The 20,366-nt window shown below is 40.8% G+C and overlaps 1 protein-coding gene across 3 annotated transcripts in view; it reads left to right on the top strand.

Annotated features, from left to right (window-relative positions):
- LOC126236902 (maestro heat-like repeat-containing protein family member 1) overlaps positions 1 to 20,366 on the top strand; it is a 295,906-nt gene that overhangs the window by 39,713 nt on the left and 235,827 nt on the right. For all 3 annotated transcript variants that reach the window (XM_049946551.1, XM_049946549.1, XM_049946550.1), the window contains exons 6-9: positions 10,001 to 10,152; positions 10,401 to 10,634; positions 16,583 to 16,661; positions 16,738 to 16,922. In XM_049946551.1, coding sequence (XP_049802508.1) covers positions 10,001 to 10,152; positions 10,401 to 10,634; positions 16,583 to 16,661; positions 16,738 to 16,922 — 650 coding nt within the window. The remainder of the gene's footprint in view (positions 1 to 10,000; positions 10,153 to 10,400; positions 10,635 to 16,582; positions 16,662 to 16,737; positions 16,923 to 20,366) is intronic.

Here is a 20,366-nt window from a genome sequence, read left to right as displayed (position 1 = left end):
CACTGAAGAACAAGGGAAAGCAACCAACAAAAAGCAGGAAGCGAGAAGCACAGCACTGAAACAAACCACAATACAGTTAGGCTGCTGTAGTGACAATGTGTAAGTAAACACTTCAGTACACTGTAACAATTGGTGGACTCAGCAGTGGTTCCATAATAAAACAGAATTGTACTGCACTTGCGATACATGCACAGAAGTTCTCTCACAAAAGTGCCATGTAGTCGATGACAAGAATGGTTCTGCACAATCTTCACTTGTCAATAAATGAGACTTCCAATGATCCGTGTTGCCATTGAAGTGACCACGTAAAGTCTTGTCAGCAAAATTATGATGTGTCCCATTGGAATGGCATATGGGTTTCTGTGCAGAAACCAAAAGAGTGAGAGAACACAATCACTATGAGAAATATTGTAATACACTCAATTTAATATCGAATCCTTACACAGATCCTTGGGCAATGCTAGAACAATCTAAACACCTTAACAGTTCACAATTCACATGCTGCTTGTAATCCACAGAACTCAAGTGATCCTGTTGGAGGAACACTCCCAACTGAGCATTATACCAGAGGTTGAGAATACTGCTACAGTTGAAAGTTCTTTTATCATCACCCGACTGGTTTCGGTTTCTTACATGCCCATCTTCAGGTGTTGTAACTTGGTGCTGTGACCCCCAAGCGCCGCAGTGGACATATAAGAGGTGTGGTGTGCAACCTACGAGCGCAGAGCATGGAGCATAGAATTCAGCATAAGTCAAGTCTTGAGGCCATTTCTGTTGGTGGCCTCTTCAACAAGCGATCACGGCTCTGGTGGCACCTCACCTCAGTGGGCATGGCAGTTATGCAGCCAGCAGTTGGGTGATGCAGGTCACTGTTGGACAACAGCAGAATCTAGAGTGCCAACCTCTGTATATGGAATGATTTCGCCTCCCCCCTCTGTGTGTTATTGGAAACAATATAGCCTTCTGAATCATTAGTGCTTCAACATATCCTGTAGCAAAAAACCTTGCTACTCTTTTGAGCTCACTCATAGGTCCTTGTGAGCATCACATTAAGAACTCAGCAGACTTCTTACATCAATTAGAGGAATAACTCTGATGCTCTAGTAATTTTTGATGGGGTCTCCCTCTTCACTCGCATTCCTTTGTCTGATTTGTTATGGTGGAGTAAGATTAGGTTTGGTGTCAAATTAACAAACCTTTTTTAACAAACCTTTTTTAACATGTGTTGACTTCACTTACTTTTAATTCAATGAGCAGTATTATCAGGAGGCGGGTGGAGTTGTGATGCGAAGTCCAATGTCACCTATTATTGCGAACTTGATTATGGAAGGCCTGGAGGACCATTTGGAGCTGGTGGCTGGGAAACGTGTGTGCCCCCCCCCGCGCGCTCTCTCTCTCTCTCTCTCTCTCTCTCTCTCTCTCTCTATATATATATATATATATATATAAACAGAGATGATGTGACTTACCAAACGAAAGCCCTGGCACGTCGATAGACACACAAACATACACACGAAATTCAAGCTTTCGCAACAAACTGTTGCCTCATCAGGAAAGAGGGAAGGAGAGGGAAAGACGAAAGGATGTGGGTTTTAAGGGAGAGGGTAAGGAGTCATTCCAATCCCGGGAGCGGAAAGACTTACCTTAGGGGGAAAAAAGGATGGGTATACACTCGCGCACACACACACACATATCCATCCACACATATACAGACACAAGCAGACATATTTAACGTGTTTTGGCGGCAATTAAAAAAATATATCTAAAAATATGTCCGCCTGCGTCCGCACATGTGTGGATGGACATGTGTGCGCGAGCGTACACCCGTCCTTCCCCCCCCCCCCCCCCCCCAAGGCAAGTCCCCCCGCTCCCGGGACCAGAATGACTCCCCACCCCCCTCCCCACCCCCAAAAAAATCCACATTCCCCCCCCGACGAGGCAACAGTTTGCTGCAAAAGCCTGAACCCCGTGTGCATGTTTGTGCTTGTTTGTGTGTCCCTCGACCCGCCAGCACCCCCACCCGGTAAGTCACATCATCTTTGTTTTATATATATATATATATATATATATATATATATATATATATATATATATATATATATATATATATATAGAGGGAAACATTCCATGTGGGAAAAATATATCTAAAAACAGAGATGATGTGACTTACCAAACGAAAGCGCTGGCACGTCGACAGACACACAAACATACACACAAAATTCAAGCCTTCGCAACAAACCGCCGCCCCACCAGGAAAGAGGGAAGGAGAGGGAAAGACGAAAGGATGTGGGCTCCAAGGGAGAGGGCAAGGAGCCACCCCAATCCCGGGAGCGGAAAGACCCACCCTAGGGGGGAAAAAGGACGGGTATACACCTGCACACACACACACACATCCATCCACACATACACAGACACAAGCAGACATATTTAAAGACAAAGAGTTTGGGCAGAGATGTCAGTCGAGACAGAAGTGCAGAGGCAAAGATGTCGTTGAATGACCGGTGAGGTATGAGTGGCGGCAACTTGAAATTAGCGGAGATTGAGGCCTGGTGGATAACGAGAAGAGAGGATATATTGAAGAGCAAGTTCCCATCTCCGGAGTTCGGATAGGTTGGTGTTAGAGGGAAGTATCCAGATAACCCGGACGGTGTAACACTGCGCCAAGATGTGCTGGCCGTGCACCAAGGCATGTTTAGCCACAGGGTGATCCTCATTACCAACAAACACTGTCTGCCTGTGTCCATTCATGCGAATGGACAGTTTGTTGCTGGTCATTCCCACATAGAATGCATCACAGTGCAGGCAGGTCAGTTGGTAGATCACGTGGGTGCTTTCACACGTGGCTCTGCCTTTGATCGTGTACACCTTCCGGGTTACAGGACTGGAGTAGGTGGTGGTGGGAGGGTGCATGGGACAGGTTTTACACCGGGGGCGGTTACAAGGGTAGGAGCCAGAGGGTAGGGAAGGTGGTTTGGGGATTTCATAGGGATGAACTAAGAGGTTACGAAGGTTAGGTGGACGGCGGAAAGACGCTCTTGGTGGAGTGGGGAGGATTTCATGAAGGATGGATCTCATTTCAGGGCAGGATTTGAGGAAGTCGTATCCCTGCTGGAGAGCCACATTCAGAATCTGATCCAGTCCCGGAAAGTATCCTGTCACAAGTGGGGCACTTTTGTGGTTCTTCTGTGGGAGGTTCTGGGTTTGAGAGGATGAGGGAGTGGCTCTGGTTATTTGCTTCTGTACCAGGTCGGGAGGGTAGTTGCGGGATGCGAAAGCTGTTGTCAGGTTGTTGGTGTAATGCTTCAGGGATTCCGGACTGGAGCAGATTTGTTTGCCACGAAGACCTAGGCTGTAGGGAAGGGACCGTTTGATGTGGAATGGATGGCAGCTGTCGTAATGGAGGTACTGTTGCTTGTTGGTGGGTTTGATGTGGACGGACGTGTGAAGCTGGCCATTGGACAGGCGGAGGTCAACATCAAGGAAAGTGGCATGGGATTTGGAGTAGGACCAGGTGAATCTGATGGAACCAAAGGAGTTGAGGTTGGAGAGGAAATTCTGGAGTTCTTCTTCACTGTGAGTCCAGATCATGAAGATGTCATCAATAAATCTGTACCAAACTTTGGGTTGGCAGGCTTGGGTAACCAAGAAGGCTTCCTCTAAGCGACCCATGAATAGGTTGGCGTATGAGGGGGCCATCCTGGTACCCATGGCTGTTCCCTTTAATTGTTGGTATGTCTGGCCTTCAAAAGTGAAGAAGTTGTGGGTCAGGATGAAGCTGGCTAAGGTAATGAGGAAAGAGGTTTTAGGTAGGGTGGCAGGTGATCGGCATGAAAGGAAGTGCTCCATCGCAGCGAGGCCCTGGACGTGCGGGATATTTGTGTATAAGGAAGTGGCATCAATGGTTACAAGGATGGTTTCCGGGGGTAACGGATTGGGTAGGGATTCCAGGCGTTCGAGGAAGTGGTTGGTGTCTTTGATGAAGGATGGGAGACTGCATGTAATGGGTTGAACCTGTTGATCTACGTAGGCAGAGATACGTTCGGTGGGGGCTTGGTAACCAGCTACAATGGGGCGGCCAGGATGATTGGGTTTGTGAATTTTAGGAAGAAGGTAGAAGGTAGGGGTGCGGGGTGTCGGTGGGGTCAGGAGGTTGATGGAGTCAGGTGAAAGGTTTTGTAGGGGGCCTAAGGTTCTGAGGATTCCTTGAAGCTCTGCCTGGACATCAGGAATGGGATTACCTTGGCAAACTTTGTATGTGGTGTTGTCTGAAAGCTGACGCAGTCCCTCAGCCACATACTCCCGACGATCAAGTACCACGGTCGTGGAACCCTTGTCCGCCGGAAGGATGACGATGGACCGGTCAGCCTTCAGATCACGGATAGCCTGGGCTTCAGCAGTAGTGATGTTGGGAGTAGGATTAAGGTTTTTTAAGAAGGATTGAGAGGCAAGGCTGGAAGTCAGAAATTCCTGGAAGGTTTGGAGAGGGTGATTTTGAGGAAGAGGAGGTGGGTCCCGCTGTGACGGAGGACGGAACTGTTCCAGGCAGGGTTCAATTTGGATAGTGTCTTGGGGAGTTGGATCATTAGGAGTAGGATTAGGATCATTTTTCTTCGTGGCAAAGTGATACTTCCAGCAGAGAGTACGAGTGTAGGACAGTAAATCTTTGACGAGGGCTGTTTGGTTGAATCTGGGAGTGGGGCTGAAGGTGAGGCCTTTGGATAGGACAGAGGTTTCGGATTGGGAGAGAGGTTTGGAGGAAAGGTTAACTACTGAATTAGGGTGTTGTGGTTCCAGATTGTGTTGTTTGGAATTCTGAGGTTTTGGAGGGAGTGGAGCTGGAAGTGGGAGGTTGAGTAGATGGGAGAGACTGGGTTTGTGTGCAATGAGAGGAGGTTGAGGTTTGCTGGAAAGGTTGTGAAGGGTGAGTGAGTTGCCTTTCCGGAGGTGGGAAACCAGGAGATTGGATAGTTTTTTGAGGTGAATGGTGGCATGTTGTTCTAATTTGCGGTTGGCCTGTAGGAGGATGCTCTGAACAGCCGGTGTGGAAGTGGGAGAGGAAAGATTGATGACTTTTATTAAGGATAGGAGTTGACAGGTGTGTTCATTGGCTGAGTTGATGTGTAGGTGAAGGATTAGGTAGGTGAGGGCAATGGATTGTTCAGTTTGGAACTGGTATAGGGACTGATGGAAAGAAGGGTTGCAGCCAGAGATGGGAACTTTAAGTGTGAGGCCTTTGGGGGTAATGCCAAATGTCAGACAAGCCTGAGAAAATAAAATATGCGAGCGTAATCTGGCTAGGGTGAAGGCATGTTTGCGGAGGGAATGTAAATAAAACTTAATGGGGTTGTTGTGGGGTTGTTGTGAGGGTGCCATGGTATTAGAAGGTGGAAAGTGTAACATGAGGTTGAGATGAAAATGAAAATAACTGGAGAAAGTAACTGGAGATCTGTTGTGAAAAAAGGCGAAAAAGTGTTGGTTAAAGTTGGGCTATGTTGATCCTGTGGTGAATAGAGAACGATGTGCACATAGGTTAGGTGGTTGTGTTGCCGCCAAAACACGTTAAAGGATGGAGAGATTCGGGAAAATTTCGAAAAAACGGCGTGTAAATGTGTTAAAAGAGTGGTTTTGTGGTGGCAGATTATGAAAATGAGGCTAACAATAGTCTGGCGAAGAAATAATGACGTTAAAACCTGTGGGAAACGGCTAAAAATTATCAGTGATGTGGGAAGAACGGAAATGGAAATAAAGCGAAAGTTATCAGAACTAGACGAAAAGGTTGTTTAATAGCTGAAATGAACTGTTTGTGGACTAGAAACGGTGGATTTCATAGCTGCGGTGGTGTTGAAAGCGGAAAGAAATTTTTGGTTATGGTTTGGAAGTGGGTGACGTATTATTGAGTCTATATAGGCGGGATAAAATTGTATAGTAGATTACGGTAAAAAGGAGAAAGTGAATACAAAGTGAAACTACTGGCACAAACAAAAAGAGAAAATAAGATGACAGAAAAGATTTCGAAATACAGCAGTGACAATAACAAATGTAATTGTTGGGTTCAAATTAATAATATAAATTAATAGAGGGAAACATTCCACGTGGGAAAAGTATATCTAAAAACAGAGATGATGTGACTTACCAAACGAAAGCGCTGGCACGTCGATAGACACACAAACAAACACAAACATACACACAAAATTCAAGCTTTCACAACAAACTGTTGCCTCATCAGGAAAGAGGGAAGGAGAGGGAAAGGCGAAAGGATGTGGGTTTTAAGGGAGAGGGTAAGGAGTCATTCCAATCCCGGGAGCGGAAAGACTTACCCTAGGGGGAAAAAAGGACGGGTACACACTCGCGCGCGCACACACACACACACACACACACACACACACACACACACACACACACACAAGCAGACATATTTAACGTGTTTTGGCGGCAATTAAAAAATATATCTAAAAATATGTCCGCCTGCGTCCGCACACGCAAGTTGCCGCCACTCATACCTCACCTGTCATTCAACAACATCTTTGCCTCTGCACTTCTGCCTCGACTAACATCTCTGCCCAAACTCTTTGTCTTTAAATATGTCTGCTTGTGTCTGTATATGTGTGGATGGATATGTGTGTGTGTGTGCGCGCGAGTATATACCCGTCCTTTTTTCCCCCTAAGGTAAGTCTTTCCGCTCCCGGGATTGGAATGACTCCTTACCCTCTCCCTTAAAACCCACATCCTTTCATCTTTCCCTCTCCTTCCCTCTTTCCTGATGAGGCAACAGTTTGTTGTGAAAGCTTGAATTTTGTGTGTACGTTTGTGTTTGTTTGTGTGTCTATCGACCTGCCAGCACTTTCGTTCGGTAAGTCACACCATCTGTGTTTTTTTTTCCCACGTGGAATGTTTCCCCCTATTATACACACACACACACACACACACACACACACACACACACACACAATACTTTTGTTGCTTAGCCTCATGGCTGTGAGAATTTGAATGACATTGTAGAACTACTGAATTCGATCCACCTGAAAATTCATTTCACAATGGAGATGGAAAAGGATAGCTGCCTTCTCTTTCTTGATGTGTTGGTCAGGAAGAGCACTGATGGTCCGTTGGGACGTGCTGTTTAGAGGAAGCCTACTCACACTGACTTGGGTATACAGGTTGATAGTTACAACCATCTGCCTCAGCATAAAGTGGTACTTTGTATCTTGCTTCACATGGCCCACATTACCTCACACTGAGAGTTTATCAGCCTAGTTAGCCCAGCTTGAGGTCACCTTTCATTAGAATTTTTATAGCAAAAGACTGATCATACATGTATTGCACTATTGACCAGCCATGCACGAGGTGAGTGATGATAGTACCGGGGTGACACCAAAGTCTATGGTGTTTCTGGCTTATGCATGGAGCATTTCTATAGCATTGGTCATATTTTGTAGAAATATTATGTAAAATGTGTTTTTTAACTACTATCTAAAATTAGGGTCTTTTTAGAGGCTGTAAAGGATGATCTTGGTTTTTGAAAAGTGGGCATGTTTCATAGTCCTTGCAGTTGTGGCTTGTCATATATTGGTCAGATTATCAAAACTGTGGAGGACTGATATAAAAGGTATAAACATCACACATGTTTACAGCAGCAGAGCCAGTCTGCTATCGCAGAACATTTCGTCGTACTGTTCAGCCTATGGAACATAACACGGAGATTCTGGCATGCACTTCTAACACGGAGATTCTGGCATGCATGGAGATTCTGGCATGCACTTCCAGCTATTGGAATAGTGTTATTAAGGAAGCAGTTGAAATAAAAATTAGCTAGTAACCTTATAAATAGAGATTAGGTTGATACCGTCTGACATCAGTCATCTTTGTGTGTGTGTGTGTGTGTGTGTGTGTGTGTGTGTGTGTGTGTGTGAGAGAGAGAGAGAGAGAGAGAGAGAGAGAGAGAGAATGTGTCATCTTTCCAAAATTGCACTGCAAATTGAGGTTTTAAATTCCCTTGCACAGCCCTTATGTGCTACAGTTTTGCCTTGAAAATGATAGGGTGGGTACCTGGGGAAATATTGGTGGTTGTCAATGACATCACCTGGCTGCATACCCATAAGTTATTTGAACACAGTATACACTGGGACTAACTTGGGTCTCACAATGGACAACAGAATTGGTAAAAAAGGCAACAATAAAGTGGATTCTTGACTGGAATTAATAAAGATAAAGAAATGGAATTGCTTAGTGTGTGATAATGATTTATAAGTAGTGGTGTCTAAGGGTGAAGGGTCTAAGTTAAATGTTTGGCTGTTTCAGAGATTTAGAACATTCAGTCCAATTTTATTGCTGTGGAATTTAATTTTTGTTCTTGGAGTCTTGTCTTAAAATTTGATGCGTGCTGTATTCTAAAGGGCATCATATGTTTTTGTTTCAGTTGTGGTAATATCTGATACTACAGTTGTTTCTTGCTGTTAGTTGGTAGATATTACATTGTTATTCTGTACTCCTCTTTAGTATTCACACTAGTAATGTTATGTCTGTGTAAATGGGGTGAAACAGAACTCCGCTGACAAAATGGACCAAAAGAAGAAAAGTGTAAAGTAAACATAATCTCTGAAAGGCATACCTTAAGAGTTATGAGCATTTGTTCATCATCGCTACTGTGAAAAATCTCTCTGTTACTGAATAGTTACTCATAGCTCTTTGAGACCATGTTTACTGGGCATTGTTTTCTTGTTTTGGTTCATACTACCACCTCTGAAATTTTGACAGTGTGTTATACTTCAAAGGAAATATATCAGGCTCTTTCTATATTTGTTCAGTTCTAGAACTGTCATGGATACCTATTGTTCATTTTTGTTATTGTAGATTAATTTCAGAGACTTTTTGGTGACCCAACATAATTTTTCGACTCTCGCCACAGGCCAACCACTGTTGTTGTCTTCAGTCCAGAGACTGGTTTGATGCAGCTCTCCATGCTACTCTATCCTGCGCAAAATTCATCATCTCCCAGTACCTACTGCAACCTACATCCTTCTGAATCTGCATAGTATATTCATCTCTTGGTCTCCCTCTACAATTTTTACCCTCCACACTGCCCTCCAATACTAAATTGGTGATCCCTTGATGCCTCAGAACATTTCCCACCAACCTATCCCTTCTTCTAGTCAAATTGTGCCACAAATTTCTCTCCTCCCCAATTCTGTTAAGTACCACCTCATTAGTTACGTGATCTACCCATCTAATCTCCAGCATTCTTCTGTAGCACCACATTTTGAAAGCTTCTATTCTCTTCTTGTCTAAACTATTTATCGTCCATATTTTTAGAAAAGACTTCCTAACACTTAAATCTATATTCAATGTTAACAAACTTTTCTTCTTCAGAAATGTTTTCTTGCCATAGCCAGTCTACATTTTGTATCCTTTCTACTTCGACCATCATCAGTTATTTTGCTCACCTAATAGCAAAACTCCTTTACTACTTTAAGTGTCACATTTCCAAATCTAATTTCCTCAGCATCACCCAACTTAATTAGACAACATTCCATTATCCTTGTTTATATCCTCCTTTTAAGACACTAGGACCTATCCATTCTGTTCAACTGCTCTTCCAGGTCCTTTGCTTAGTCATCTCTGGCCCCCTTCACCACTACCGCCCCACCACCACTCCATTTTTTAATAGTTAGGATGTTGCTTGCAAATCATGAAACAGCAAATATGAACCATCTCAAGTAAGACAGCTCAAATAAGATACTGTGATGTTGAACTCAGCTTTCTGACTGCTACTTGCTTCTCTTGTTGAATTCTTGTAAATTTTTTGTAGAAATGTGACAGCTTTTTCAGTTAGTTTTTGATTATTACGTAGCTACAAGAGAGAGGCTGTTAACAAATTAAGTGTGACATGGAGTATAAGGATTCCTTCTATAAAGCATAATGTTAGTACTGTAATTTACTTTGTTAATAAATGATTCATGTACAAAAGTTGCATGAAACTTACTGTTGTTAATTTATGTTTTAGCGTTGGGTAGATTTGGTGATGCAATTTTGGAATATATGGCTAATATAGATACAGCTCCAGACAATACAGTAAAGAAAGATTCATTCTCCACAGAGATGAGTATTGCTTATGATGTGCTTGTAAGCAGCTGGATAAATTCACGGGAACCAAAGGTTGGTTTTAGTTGGAGAGTTACTTCTTAATGTGTATTCTTTGGTCATAATGTTGGTGTCTGGCTTTGTCATGACATGATCCTTTGTGCTGTGACATTAGCTCATTATCACACGTGTTTAGTTTCTTGATATATCGAAGTCCTGTGTGTCAGATATGGCTGGGCATTTGTGTGCTCCATTTAAGTGTAATATGATTTAGAAGAAGTAATCTTTATTGTACACTTTCTGTTACTGTTGGTTCATTGCAGGTATGTGAAGCAGTGCTACAAGCTTTAGGACCTATGTTTTCAATCTTGGAGACAGATAAAGTTTTTGAGCAACTTCCACGATTGATTCCAATCTTGCTGAACCTTTACCGGCGAAATGTTGATTCCTATGCCATATCACAGTGTTTGGCTGCTGTACTGCTGGTTGCAGTTGAGCATAGTAAAAGCTGTCTAGAACTTCATGCTGATAACTTGCTGAATGTACTTTTTGAAATGGTGAGTGATATTTCGAGCACTAGTTTTTTCTTTTTCAGTTAACAGTCTTATATTAGCATGGGAAAGTGAACATTGCAGAGGATGCCATATTATGTCAGTGGTAGTTTCAGTAGTCAGTAGTCAGCATATACTGAGTTTTGTAGATTTCCATTCTTTGCTTTAATGTGTTTTCTTTTCTGTTCCCTTTTCACACAGAATTCATATCTTCCAGAACTACAGATTCCTTCTCTACTCTAGGGCAAAAGAAAAGTGGGGTGGATGGGGGGGGGGGGGTGGAGGGGCAGATGGCAGATGAGCTGGTGAGAACCTGGATTATCAGGTATGGCTCTTAACCTCATCTGCTTCCGTCCTTACCAAATACTGATTTTATTTCTCTTTTCTCACCCTCTTTTTTAATATAATGAATTTCTTAATTCGTTTTTCTTTTATAAAAGTATTAGTTCTGTTTTAATGTTTTCTTTGTATACTCTTTGACTGAGTGAGGTTGTGCAATGGTTCAGATGTATCTCACATAGGAGAGGAGTGAGATTCAAATTCCCATCTGGCAAACATGTTTAGTTTTCTGTGGGTTTGTTACATCATTTGGCAAATATTGGCTTTGAAATGAAAGCAACAGAATTCTTTTCCCATTGTGTCCAGTCAGAACACACATCATCTCTAATGATTTCGTCATCAGTGACAAGTTAAAACTTACTTCTTAAAAACCTATGAATCAACATGTAGCCAAGCTGATAAGACCTTGATCATTTTAATATCCATATGATATCATTCTCCTGAAACCCTGTGCTTATGATGAATTTGAGGGGGGGGGGGGGGGGGAGGAGGGGAGTGAGTTGGTCATTGACCCACTCTTATAAAAAATATTACTGTCACAAACTGAATTTGCACCCTGACCAACCAAACAGACAAATGTCAGTTTGAACAAAGCTGGAACATGTAGCTGATGCCAGCTAGTAACAAGTGTATGCAGAACAGAATAGGAGGAGCAACAGCACATACTTGTGTGTGGTTTTTGGAGATTTTACAGCACCATAACCAGCTCTGGATTAGCACGACTGGTAACCATGTAAAAAAAATAACTGAGTAGATTGCTTTTGACTGAAACAAAGTTTCACATCTGTGCTGGGCCTGTTGCTACAATTGGGAGATGGGGGTACACAAATCTTGGGTTGCACCTGAAAAGAGGGGGAAGGACAGTTCAACTGAGCATCATGCAGAAAGTGTAAGGGGGGGGGGGGGGAGCGATGGGGGACATGCACACAAGGCAAAACCCCTGTGATAACTAATGCTGTGTAATCATAGAGATGGAGAAGTTAAATATAAGAGATTATAGACTTAGAAAACTTTTGTGAAGAGTAAATATGGAAAAAGAGGAGTTGCAATATTTATAAAATATAGACACAAAGCCAAAAATATTGAAATAAACAGTTTTTATGTAGATTGGAACCTAGAAGGCAGAATACTACTCTGGTTGTTGTAACTCTCTGCAAATCCCCTCTAGGAAATGTTCAGCTATTTCTGAGAAATTAGATGCATTGTAGAGCTACCCGTCAGACAATAAGAAACAGTTAGTAGTTTGTAGAGATTAGAACACGGATTTTCTAAAAGATAAGGACAGGGAAAATGAACTGGAATCATTATTTGGGTGTTTCAACCTAATTTCAGTAGGTAATTTTCCAACTCTTGTGCAACAAAGAGTAGGACCCAGATTGATACCATTTTCATAGACAGTACTCAGGCTGAAAAATATTGTGCATGTAATTGTTAATGGGCTGTCTGATAATGAACCACAATTAATGGAAAGAAATGTTGTAGTACCTTACAGCACTGAGGTGGGTTCATACAAAACAATGAGGCTTATTAATGAGGAGAGGGTACATTGTTTTAAGGGTATGTTCCAAGAGGTAGTATGGATAGAAGTAACTATATATGTAGAAAGAGATGCTAATATCAAATTAAATATCCATAGTAATTTTACATTAATATTTGAAAGTTGATTTCCTAAAGAGTTATTCAGAAAATAACCAGATAACTGAGAGAATTGAAATCTCATGTAAGAGGAAGAGGGAAATTTGTTTAAAGGTCTGAATAATTCAAGAGCTGTGTTACTTGCAAACTGCAATAGTGTAATATTTTAAGGAAAATCATTAAAATGTCAATAAGTATATATATCCTGACAGAAATTAATAAAGCAGATAATAAAATTAAAACTATGGGGGCATGGCAGCCAGTCCGTGTAAAAGGCACCATGACAATTAAACTAAATGATAATTTGTGACTGATAATTCACAAGTTGTGAGTACTTTTAAGTCATTTTCTGAATGTAGTAGCAAAAATAGTTTTAAATACAAGATCTGGTCAAAAAATTCCATAACTTTGACCACAAAATTTGTCTATGTTTACCTTTTACTCTCAATGAATGATCTTTTTCGAAACACTCTCCCCCATAATTCATACACTGCTCCCAGCACCGTTTCCACTTCCAGAAGCAGGCTTGGTATGCCTCTTGCTGGAGCGTATGAAGCACTGTCTGCAAATTTTCTTTTATCTTATGTTACTGCCAATCTTGTCCTATCAATGGGGTTTTCAACTTTGTAAGTTTAAAAATATCCGCAGGGGCCAGTTCTGGAGAGTACAGAGGATGAAGCATCACAGTAATTTCATTTTTTGTGCAATAGTCACACACCCAGCAGGATGAATGTGGAGGTGCATTATCGTGATGCAAGAGCCATGAATTGTCCAGCCACATTCAGGATGTTTCCTTCTCAAATTTTCTTGCAGCCATCACATGTCCCACTAGTACCATTTATTAACAGTTATTTCTCATCACCAGTTCTGATTCTCTTAACGAATGCTCTGATATGCGCGATCTAAGAGCCCTTCTCAGATTGTGAGGCGAAGGTCTTTCTGATCTCGACTCATGAGCCATGGGACAAACTTGGTGGCAAGATGATGCATTCCTAGATGCTGTGTCAGGGTTTCATGACATGATCCAACTGAAATGTTACACTCTCCTTCAATCTCTCAGACACTCGGTCTTCTATTGGCATGCACAACTTCATTGTTGTTCCTGACATGAGCATTGTCATCAGATGTTGGAGGACTCCTGTACAGGGGTCATCTTTAACTTCTGGCCATTTTTAAACTGTGTGAACTATTTGTAACACTGAGTACAGCTTAAGCACTCATCATCATAGGCTTCCTGCATCATTTGGTGTGTCTCTCTATAAACTTGTTCTTGAGTTTCATGCAACTCAACATTCTACTGAATACATGACAATACAATAACTAACAGACATACAACAATAAAACTTCCAGCAGTTATACATTAAACCCTGGAGTGTGCAGCTACGCCAACTGCATTTTGCTCCAACACACCATTGGCGCGAACTCAAGAAGGTTCTGGAATTTTTTTAACAGACCTCGTAGTTCAGTTGAAGTAGCAAGAGAATGTATTAAAAATGTCACCTCACAAAACTTTGAGTGACTAGGAATGGGGCCAACATTGTCCACTGAAGTCAATAGAATTCTAACATTCTAAAAACCCATAGCTCATGGGGTGTTGATGGAATTTCAAAGTGAATTCTGAAACGCTGTTCATCTTAATTAGTAATGTCCTTACAATATATGTAATGCATCGCTGGCATAGAGAATTTCTCTGAACAGTTTAAAAAACCTATTGTTAAACCCCTTCACAAGAAATGTGACAAAAAAGACTTGAATGGTTGTTATCCAGTTGACTTACTGGCTTCTTTTTCCAAAATATTCGAAAAAGTAATGCTGTCAAGAGTCATCTCTCACTTTTGTGAAAACAATTTGTTTAGTGTAACACAGGTTGAATTCCAGAAGGGTTGCTCATCTGAGAATGCTGTTAATACATTCACTCACCAAATATTATGAGCATTAAATAATAAAATATCACCAGTTGGTATTTTTTGTGATCTTTCCTAGGTGTTTGATTGTGTAGGTCATGTTACACTCTGGGAAAAACTAAAGTTTTATGAAATTCATGACTTCACGCAGCTAGTTTGAATCATACTTTACAAACAGAATGCAAAAAAGTTGTGCTGAATAATCGAAACAATGTTGGAAGGGTAGAAAATTTTAGTGAATTAGGATAAATCATAAAGGAAGCCCCACAGGGTTCAATTTTGGGTCCACTACTATTCCTTATATATTTGATGACTTTCCATATAACATTCAGCAAGCAAATTGGTACTTTTTGCAGATTGTACTAATGCTACAATAGATATCAGTAGCGAGAAGGCAACAGAAGAAACTGTTAATGATAGTTTTCAAAGAATTATTAAGTTGTTCTCTGAAAAGGGACTCTCCCTAAGTTTTGAGAAAACACACTATGTTCACTTACGTACAACAGTCATACCAACAAGTGATGTTGCACATTAACAGAGGTCAGTAAAGAGGGTAGAATGCTCCTAATTTTTTTGGGTGTACATATTCATGAAAACTTGAACTGTAAGAAGCATACTGTAAACTGACTCATTCCACATCATTTTGATAAAAGAATGATTCAAGTGATCTGTGGAGCATGTAATTAATTGAATCCTTTGTTCTGTAATTTCAAAACTACTTGCCTGTTTACTACTAAGATTCTTCCCCTCTTACAATTTACAGAGGAAATGTTGACCAATGGATAGATCACATGTTGAGCTGCAGATAGAGCACTGTGAAATGACTGTTATACACTAAGCTGTGGGTATGTAGGTATGGCCATTAGACACACACACACACACACACACACACACACACACACACACACACACACACACACACACACACACAGATATTCGATCAAGCAGGCACAGCTCACATACACATGACCACTATCTCCAGCCACACTAGCCAGATTGCAAATTGTGCAGTCCTGCTAGAGCAACCGGAGATAGTGGTCAAAAGTGCATGAGGTGTGCTTTTTTGTGTGTGTGAGTGGGTTTTCCTTTCTTCTCTGAAGAAAGCTTTGACTGAAAGAGTAGTGTGTAACAGTCTTTTCATTGTGCCCGTCTGCAACTCTGTGTGTTGTCTTTGTTGTGGGTACCAATCTATCCTTTTCGTAATAGTTGATATTCCAACCTGAACTTTCTATTGTAAAACCTCTGTTCAGTAAGGAATAGTAAAGTCACATGCAGAATGTTACTTAAATACTAGATTTTTGAAAAGGTTTGGGGCAGCAACACTCAGAAATGTAGTAAAAAGAAAACAGCCATACAGAATCCTGCCTGAAATTAGACACAGCAGGATAAAACCAACTTCTGTGTTATTGTATCCTTTTTTAAGAATTACACTCCAGTACCAGTTATGAAGAAAATATTAGACTAATGAAGCTTGTGCAGAGGCAGAAAATTTTACACTTCAAATTTCTATGCACGAATGGAATGGAAAACTATCTCAATACATAATAAAAAGTTCCTTATTCCATACATTTTGTCCTTGTGACAGTATGGATGTTGATCTACTTTCCAGAAAGGGTCTTTCACTTAGCAGTGTAGTTTGTGTTGTTTTGAATTTTCCTAGCAGATTTAAACCGTGTGCCAGGTTAAGTCTCTTAAGATTAAGTGCCTTTTGCAGGCAATGCTGCTCTTACTTAATTAACCAGCCACAGTTCACAACCTGCTCTTACAGATTTAACGTTGCCAGTATATCTCTCTTATTTCCCAAACTTCCATACTACCAGGAATGCTAATCCAGCAGGTATGCAGAAGAGCATCTGTGACATTTGAAAAATAAGAGATGTATAGATGTGATGATAGGTCATGAATGGTGCCTGAATAGCTCAAATAGTGGAGCATTACCTGCAGAAGGAAAGATTCTGAGTTCATCCCTGCCTGACACACAGTTTAGATCTTCCAGGAAGTATAGATTTACTTCTTTCAACAGCATTTCTTGTTATTGAAATTGTTTACATTAAAATGTAATTTTTTTCTTTACAGGTGTGCCCATTCCCAGATTATGCACAACCTGCTGCTGTAAAAAATCATTATGAAGTCTTGCGATGTTTCGATAGGATTGGTAAGTAATTGGATGCTCTCTTGAATGTTTTAGTCACATCATTGAAACAGATCATACTGACATTTTTTTTCTGTAGCAACTGCCTGTGTGGGGAAGGTGTTGGAATTCATGATCCATCAACTCAAGAATGGTGAGCGAGAGAAGATAAAAGCCCTCTTTGTCATTTCACATCTGGTTAATTCATCAGAAAATGTTATTCAGTCAAAGATTTCTGATGTGATTGTAATAATGAAGAACCTTTTAAGTGAAAGCAGTGGGAAGGTAAGAAATTATGTTTTAAAAGGTTTCCAAATAAAAGCCAGGAAATGAGATCACTTGTAAACAGTGGTTTAGTGCAAAGCTCAGTTCTTAACAGGAAGACAGTTTCTCAGTGCACAATAAAATGAATGTTATAATAGTGGAAAACAAAAAATATGTTAGTATTTAGCATTTCATAGTTCTTTTTTATGAAAATCATTTAACATTCTTCAAATGCTGTGTTAGATGGTACAGATGTATCTACATCTACATCGATACTCCACAAGCCACTGTACGGTGCATGGAGGAGGGTACCCTGTATCACTACTAGTGATTTCCTTTCCTGTTCCACTTGCAAGTAAAGTGAGGGAAAAATGACTGTCTGCATGCCTCTATATGAGTCCTGATTTCTCGTTTCTTATCTTCGTGATCCTTTTGTGCAATGTATGTTGGCGGCAGTGGAATCGTTTGGCAGTCAGCTTGAAATGCCAATTCTGTAAACCCTCCAGGGATTCCCATTTGAGTTCCTGAAGCATCTCTGTAAACGTGTTGTTCAAATCTACTGGTAACAAATCTAGCAGCGCGCCTGTGAATTGCTTCGATTTCTTCCTTTAGTCTGACTTGGTATGGATCCCACTCGAGCAGTACTCAAGAATAGGTCACACCAGTGGCCTATATCCAGTCGCTTTTACAGGTGAACCACTCTTTTCTAAAATTCTCTCATGAAATCTAAGTTAACCATTCACCTTCCCTACCACAGTTCTCACATGTTTGTTCCATCTAATAGCGCTTTGCAGTGTTATGCCCAGATATTTAAATGACTTGACCGAGACAAGCAGGATACTAGTAATACTGCATCCAAACATTAAAGGTTTGATCTTCCTACTCATTTGCATTAACTTACATTTTTCCACATTTAGGACTAGCTGCCATTCACCACACCAACTGGAAATTTTGTCTAAGTCATCTTGTATCTCCCTGCAGATACACAATTTCAACAAGTTACCATACACCACAGCATCATCAGCAAACAACCACAGATTGCCTGCCTGCCAAATCATTTATGTGTGTAGAGAACAACAGCGATCCTGTCACACTTCCGTGGGCACTCCTGACAATACCTTCATCTCTGGAGAACATTCGTCATCAAGGAGAACAAACTGGGTTCTATTATTAGGAAGTCTTTGAGCCGCTCACATATCTGTGAACTTATTCCATATACTCATACCTTCATTAACGGAAGCAATGGGGCACCGTGTCAAATGTTTTCTAGAAATACGAAATCTGCCTGTTGTCCTCTATCCATAGTTCGCAGTATATCGTGTGAGAGAAGTGCAGCTGAGTTTCACACAATTGATGCTTTCTAAAACCATGTTGATTCATGGACATAGCTTCTCAGTGTCAAGAAAAATTATTATATTCGAACTGAGGATATGCTCAAGGATTCTGCAGCAGACAGACATTAGAGATACTGGTATTAAATTTTGCAGGTCCGTTCTTTTACCATTCTTATGTACTGGAGTCACCTGTGCCTTTTTCCATTCACTTGCAACTTTGTGCTGAGCGAGAGATTCACAAGAAATGCAAGCTAGGTAAGGAGCCATTGCCGTAGAGTACTCTTTATAAAATCGAACTGGGATTCCATGTGGACCTGGTGATCTATTTACTTTTAAATTTTTCAGTTGTTTCTCTATGCTGGTGGTGCTTATTACTATGTCGTCCATACGGGAGTCTGTCCGATGGTCACTTGATGATAAGTTTGTACGATTCTCCTGTGTGAATGATTTCTTGAACGTGAAATTTAAAACTTTGGCTTCTTTTTGCTATCGTCAACTGCCACACCACACTGGCCAATAAAGGACTGAATGGAAGCCTTAGACCTGCTTAGCCACTTTACATAGGACCAGAATTTTCTCGGGTTCTCTGCTAGATCTTTCACTAAGGTGTGATGATGGTAGTTGTTGTGTGCTTTGCGCATAGATCTTTCCACAGTTGCCCAAATCTCTAATAACCTTTGCTTGTCATCATTTGTGCGTTCCCTTTTGAACCAATAGTGCAACAGCCTCTGCTCCCCCAGCATCCTCCGAATTTTGTTATTAAACCATGGTGGGTCTCTTACATCCTTTATCCACTTAGTTGGCACATAACTATCCAGACGACGCTCTACAATCTGCTTAAACTTTGCCCATAATTCCTCTGCATCCATCTTACTGGAACTAAGTGATGCCAATTCGGTGTATAAGTGAGATGCTAGTAACTGCTTACCTGCTCTGTCTAGCAGAAACACTCTTCTAGCCTTCATGGCTGATTTATTAACTTTCGTAATCATAGTTACTATAAGGACATCATGATTGCTAATCCCCCTTTCTATATTGACATTGCCTGTCTATATAATGCAACACTGTCAAAAGCATTTAATTGGGAATTTCACAGTATTATCCTAGAGAAGCTTAATTTATGTTACCATAAATCTTTCTGGTAACTGGTTTTCATTCTGTGTAATGAAAAAATGAAAAATGCAAGGAGTCAAGGTAAGAAACCCAGGTAGTGTAACCAGAAAAGTATATAAATTTTTTTGAATATATTAAATTGGTTCTCTGCGAGTGGATAGTCACTGAGCTTAGATAAAACACAATATATGCAATTTTGTACTGATCAAGGCCTGAGCCCACAATTAGAGTTAATGTGTTGGAAAAAATAGTAAATGAAAGAGAATATATTAAATTATTAGGTGTTTATGCTGATAAGTTTCTGAGCAGTATGTCACATTGTGTAGTTCTTCGTAAGGGTCTAAGCTCTGCAATTTTTGCTTTATGGATAAAAGCAAGCTTTGAAAATGAGAAAGGTTGACTTACTTTTCCTATTTACATTTGATAATGTCTTACGGTATCATACTTTGGGGTAATTCTTTGTTGAGGAAGAAAGTATCCGTTGCACAGAAGTAGATAATAAGGATAACATGTGGTGTTCACTGATCCCTGTGTACTTGCAACAAGATCATTAGGGGGGGGGGGGGGTGTCACAGTATTAAACGGACTCTCTTTAACAAAAGTAAAAAGAATAGTTTATGTACAGCTGTGACAATTCTGAGCCTACGTTACAAGATTTTTTTTGTCTTTTTTTTCACGCAGCATGTTCGATACGCGATAAGACACACAAATCTGAAGGCTGTAAATTCAACTAAATACTTAGAGATTACAATTACAAATAACTTAAATTGGAATGATCACATGGATAATATTGTGGGTAGAGCAAACCAAAGGCTGAGATTCATTGGCAGAACACTTAGAAGGTGCAACAGGTCTACTAAAGAAACTGCTTACACCACACTTGTCCGCCCTATTCTGGAGTATTGCTGTGCAGTGTGGGATCCGCATCAGGTGGGACTGATGGATGACATCGAAAAAGTACAAAGAAGGGCAGCTTGTTTTGTATTATCGCGAAATAGGAGAGATAGTGTCACAGACA

Source organism: Schistocerca nitens, chromosome 2 (assembly GCF_023898315.1).
Source record: "Schistocerca nitens isolate TAMUIC-IGC-003100 chromosome 2, iqSchNite1.1, whole genome shotgun sequence".
Lineage (NCBI taxonomy): Eukaryota > Metazoa > Arthropoda > Insecta > Orthoptera > Acrididae > Schistocerca > Schistocerca nitens.
The sequence above is the reverse complement of the archived record's forward strand: the minus strand, read 5'-3'. Positions and strand labels throughout refer to the sequence as shown.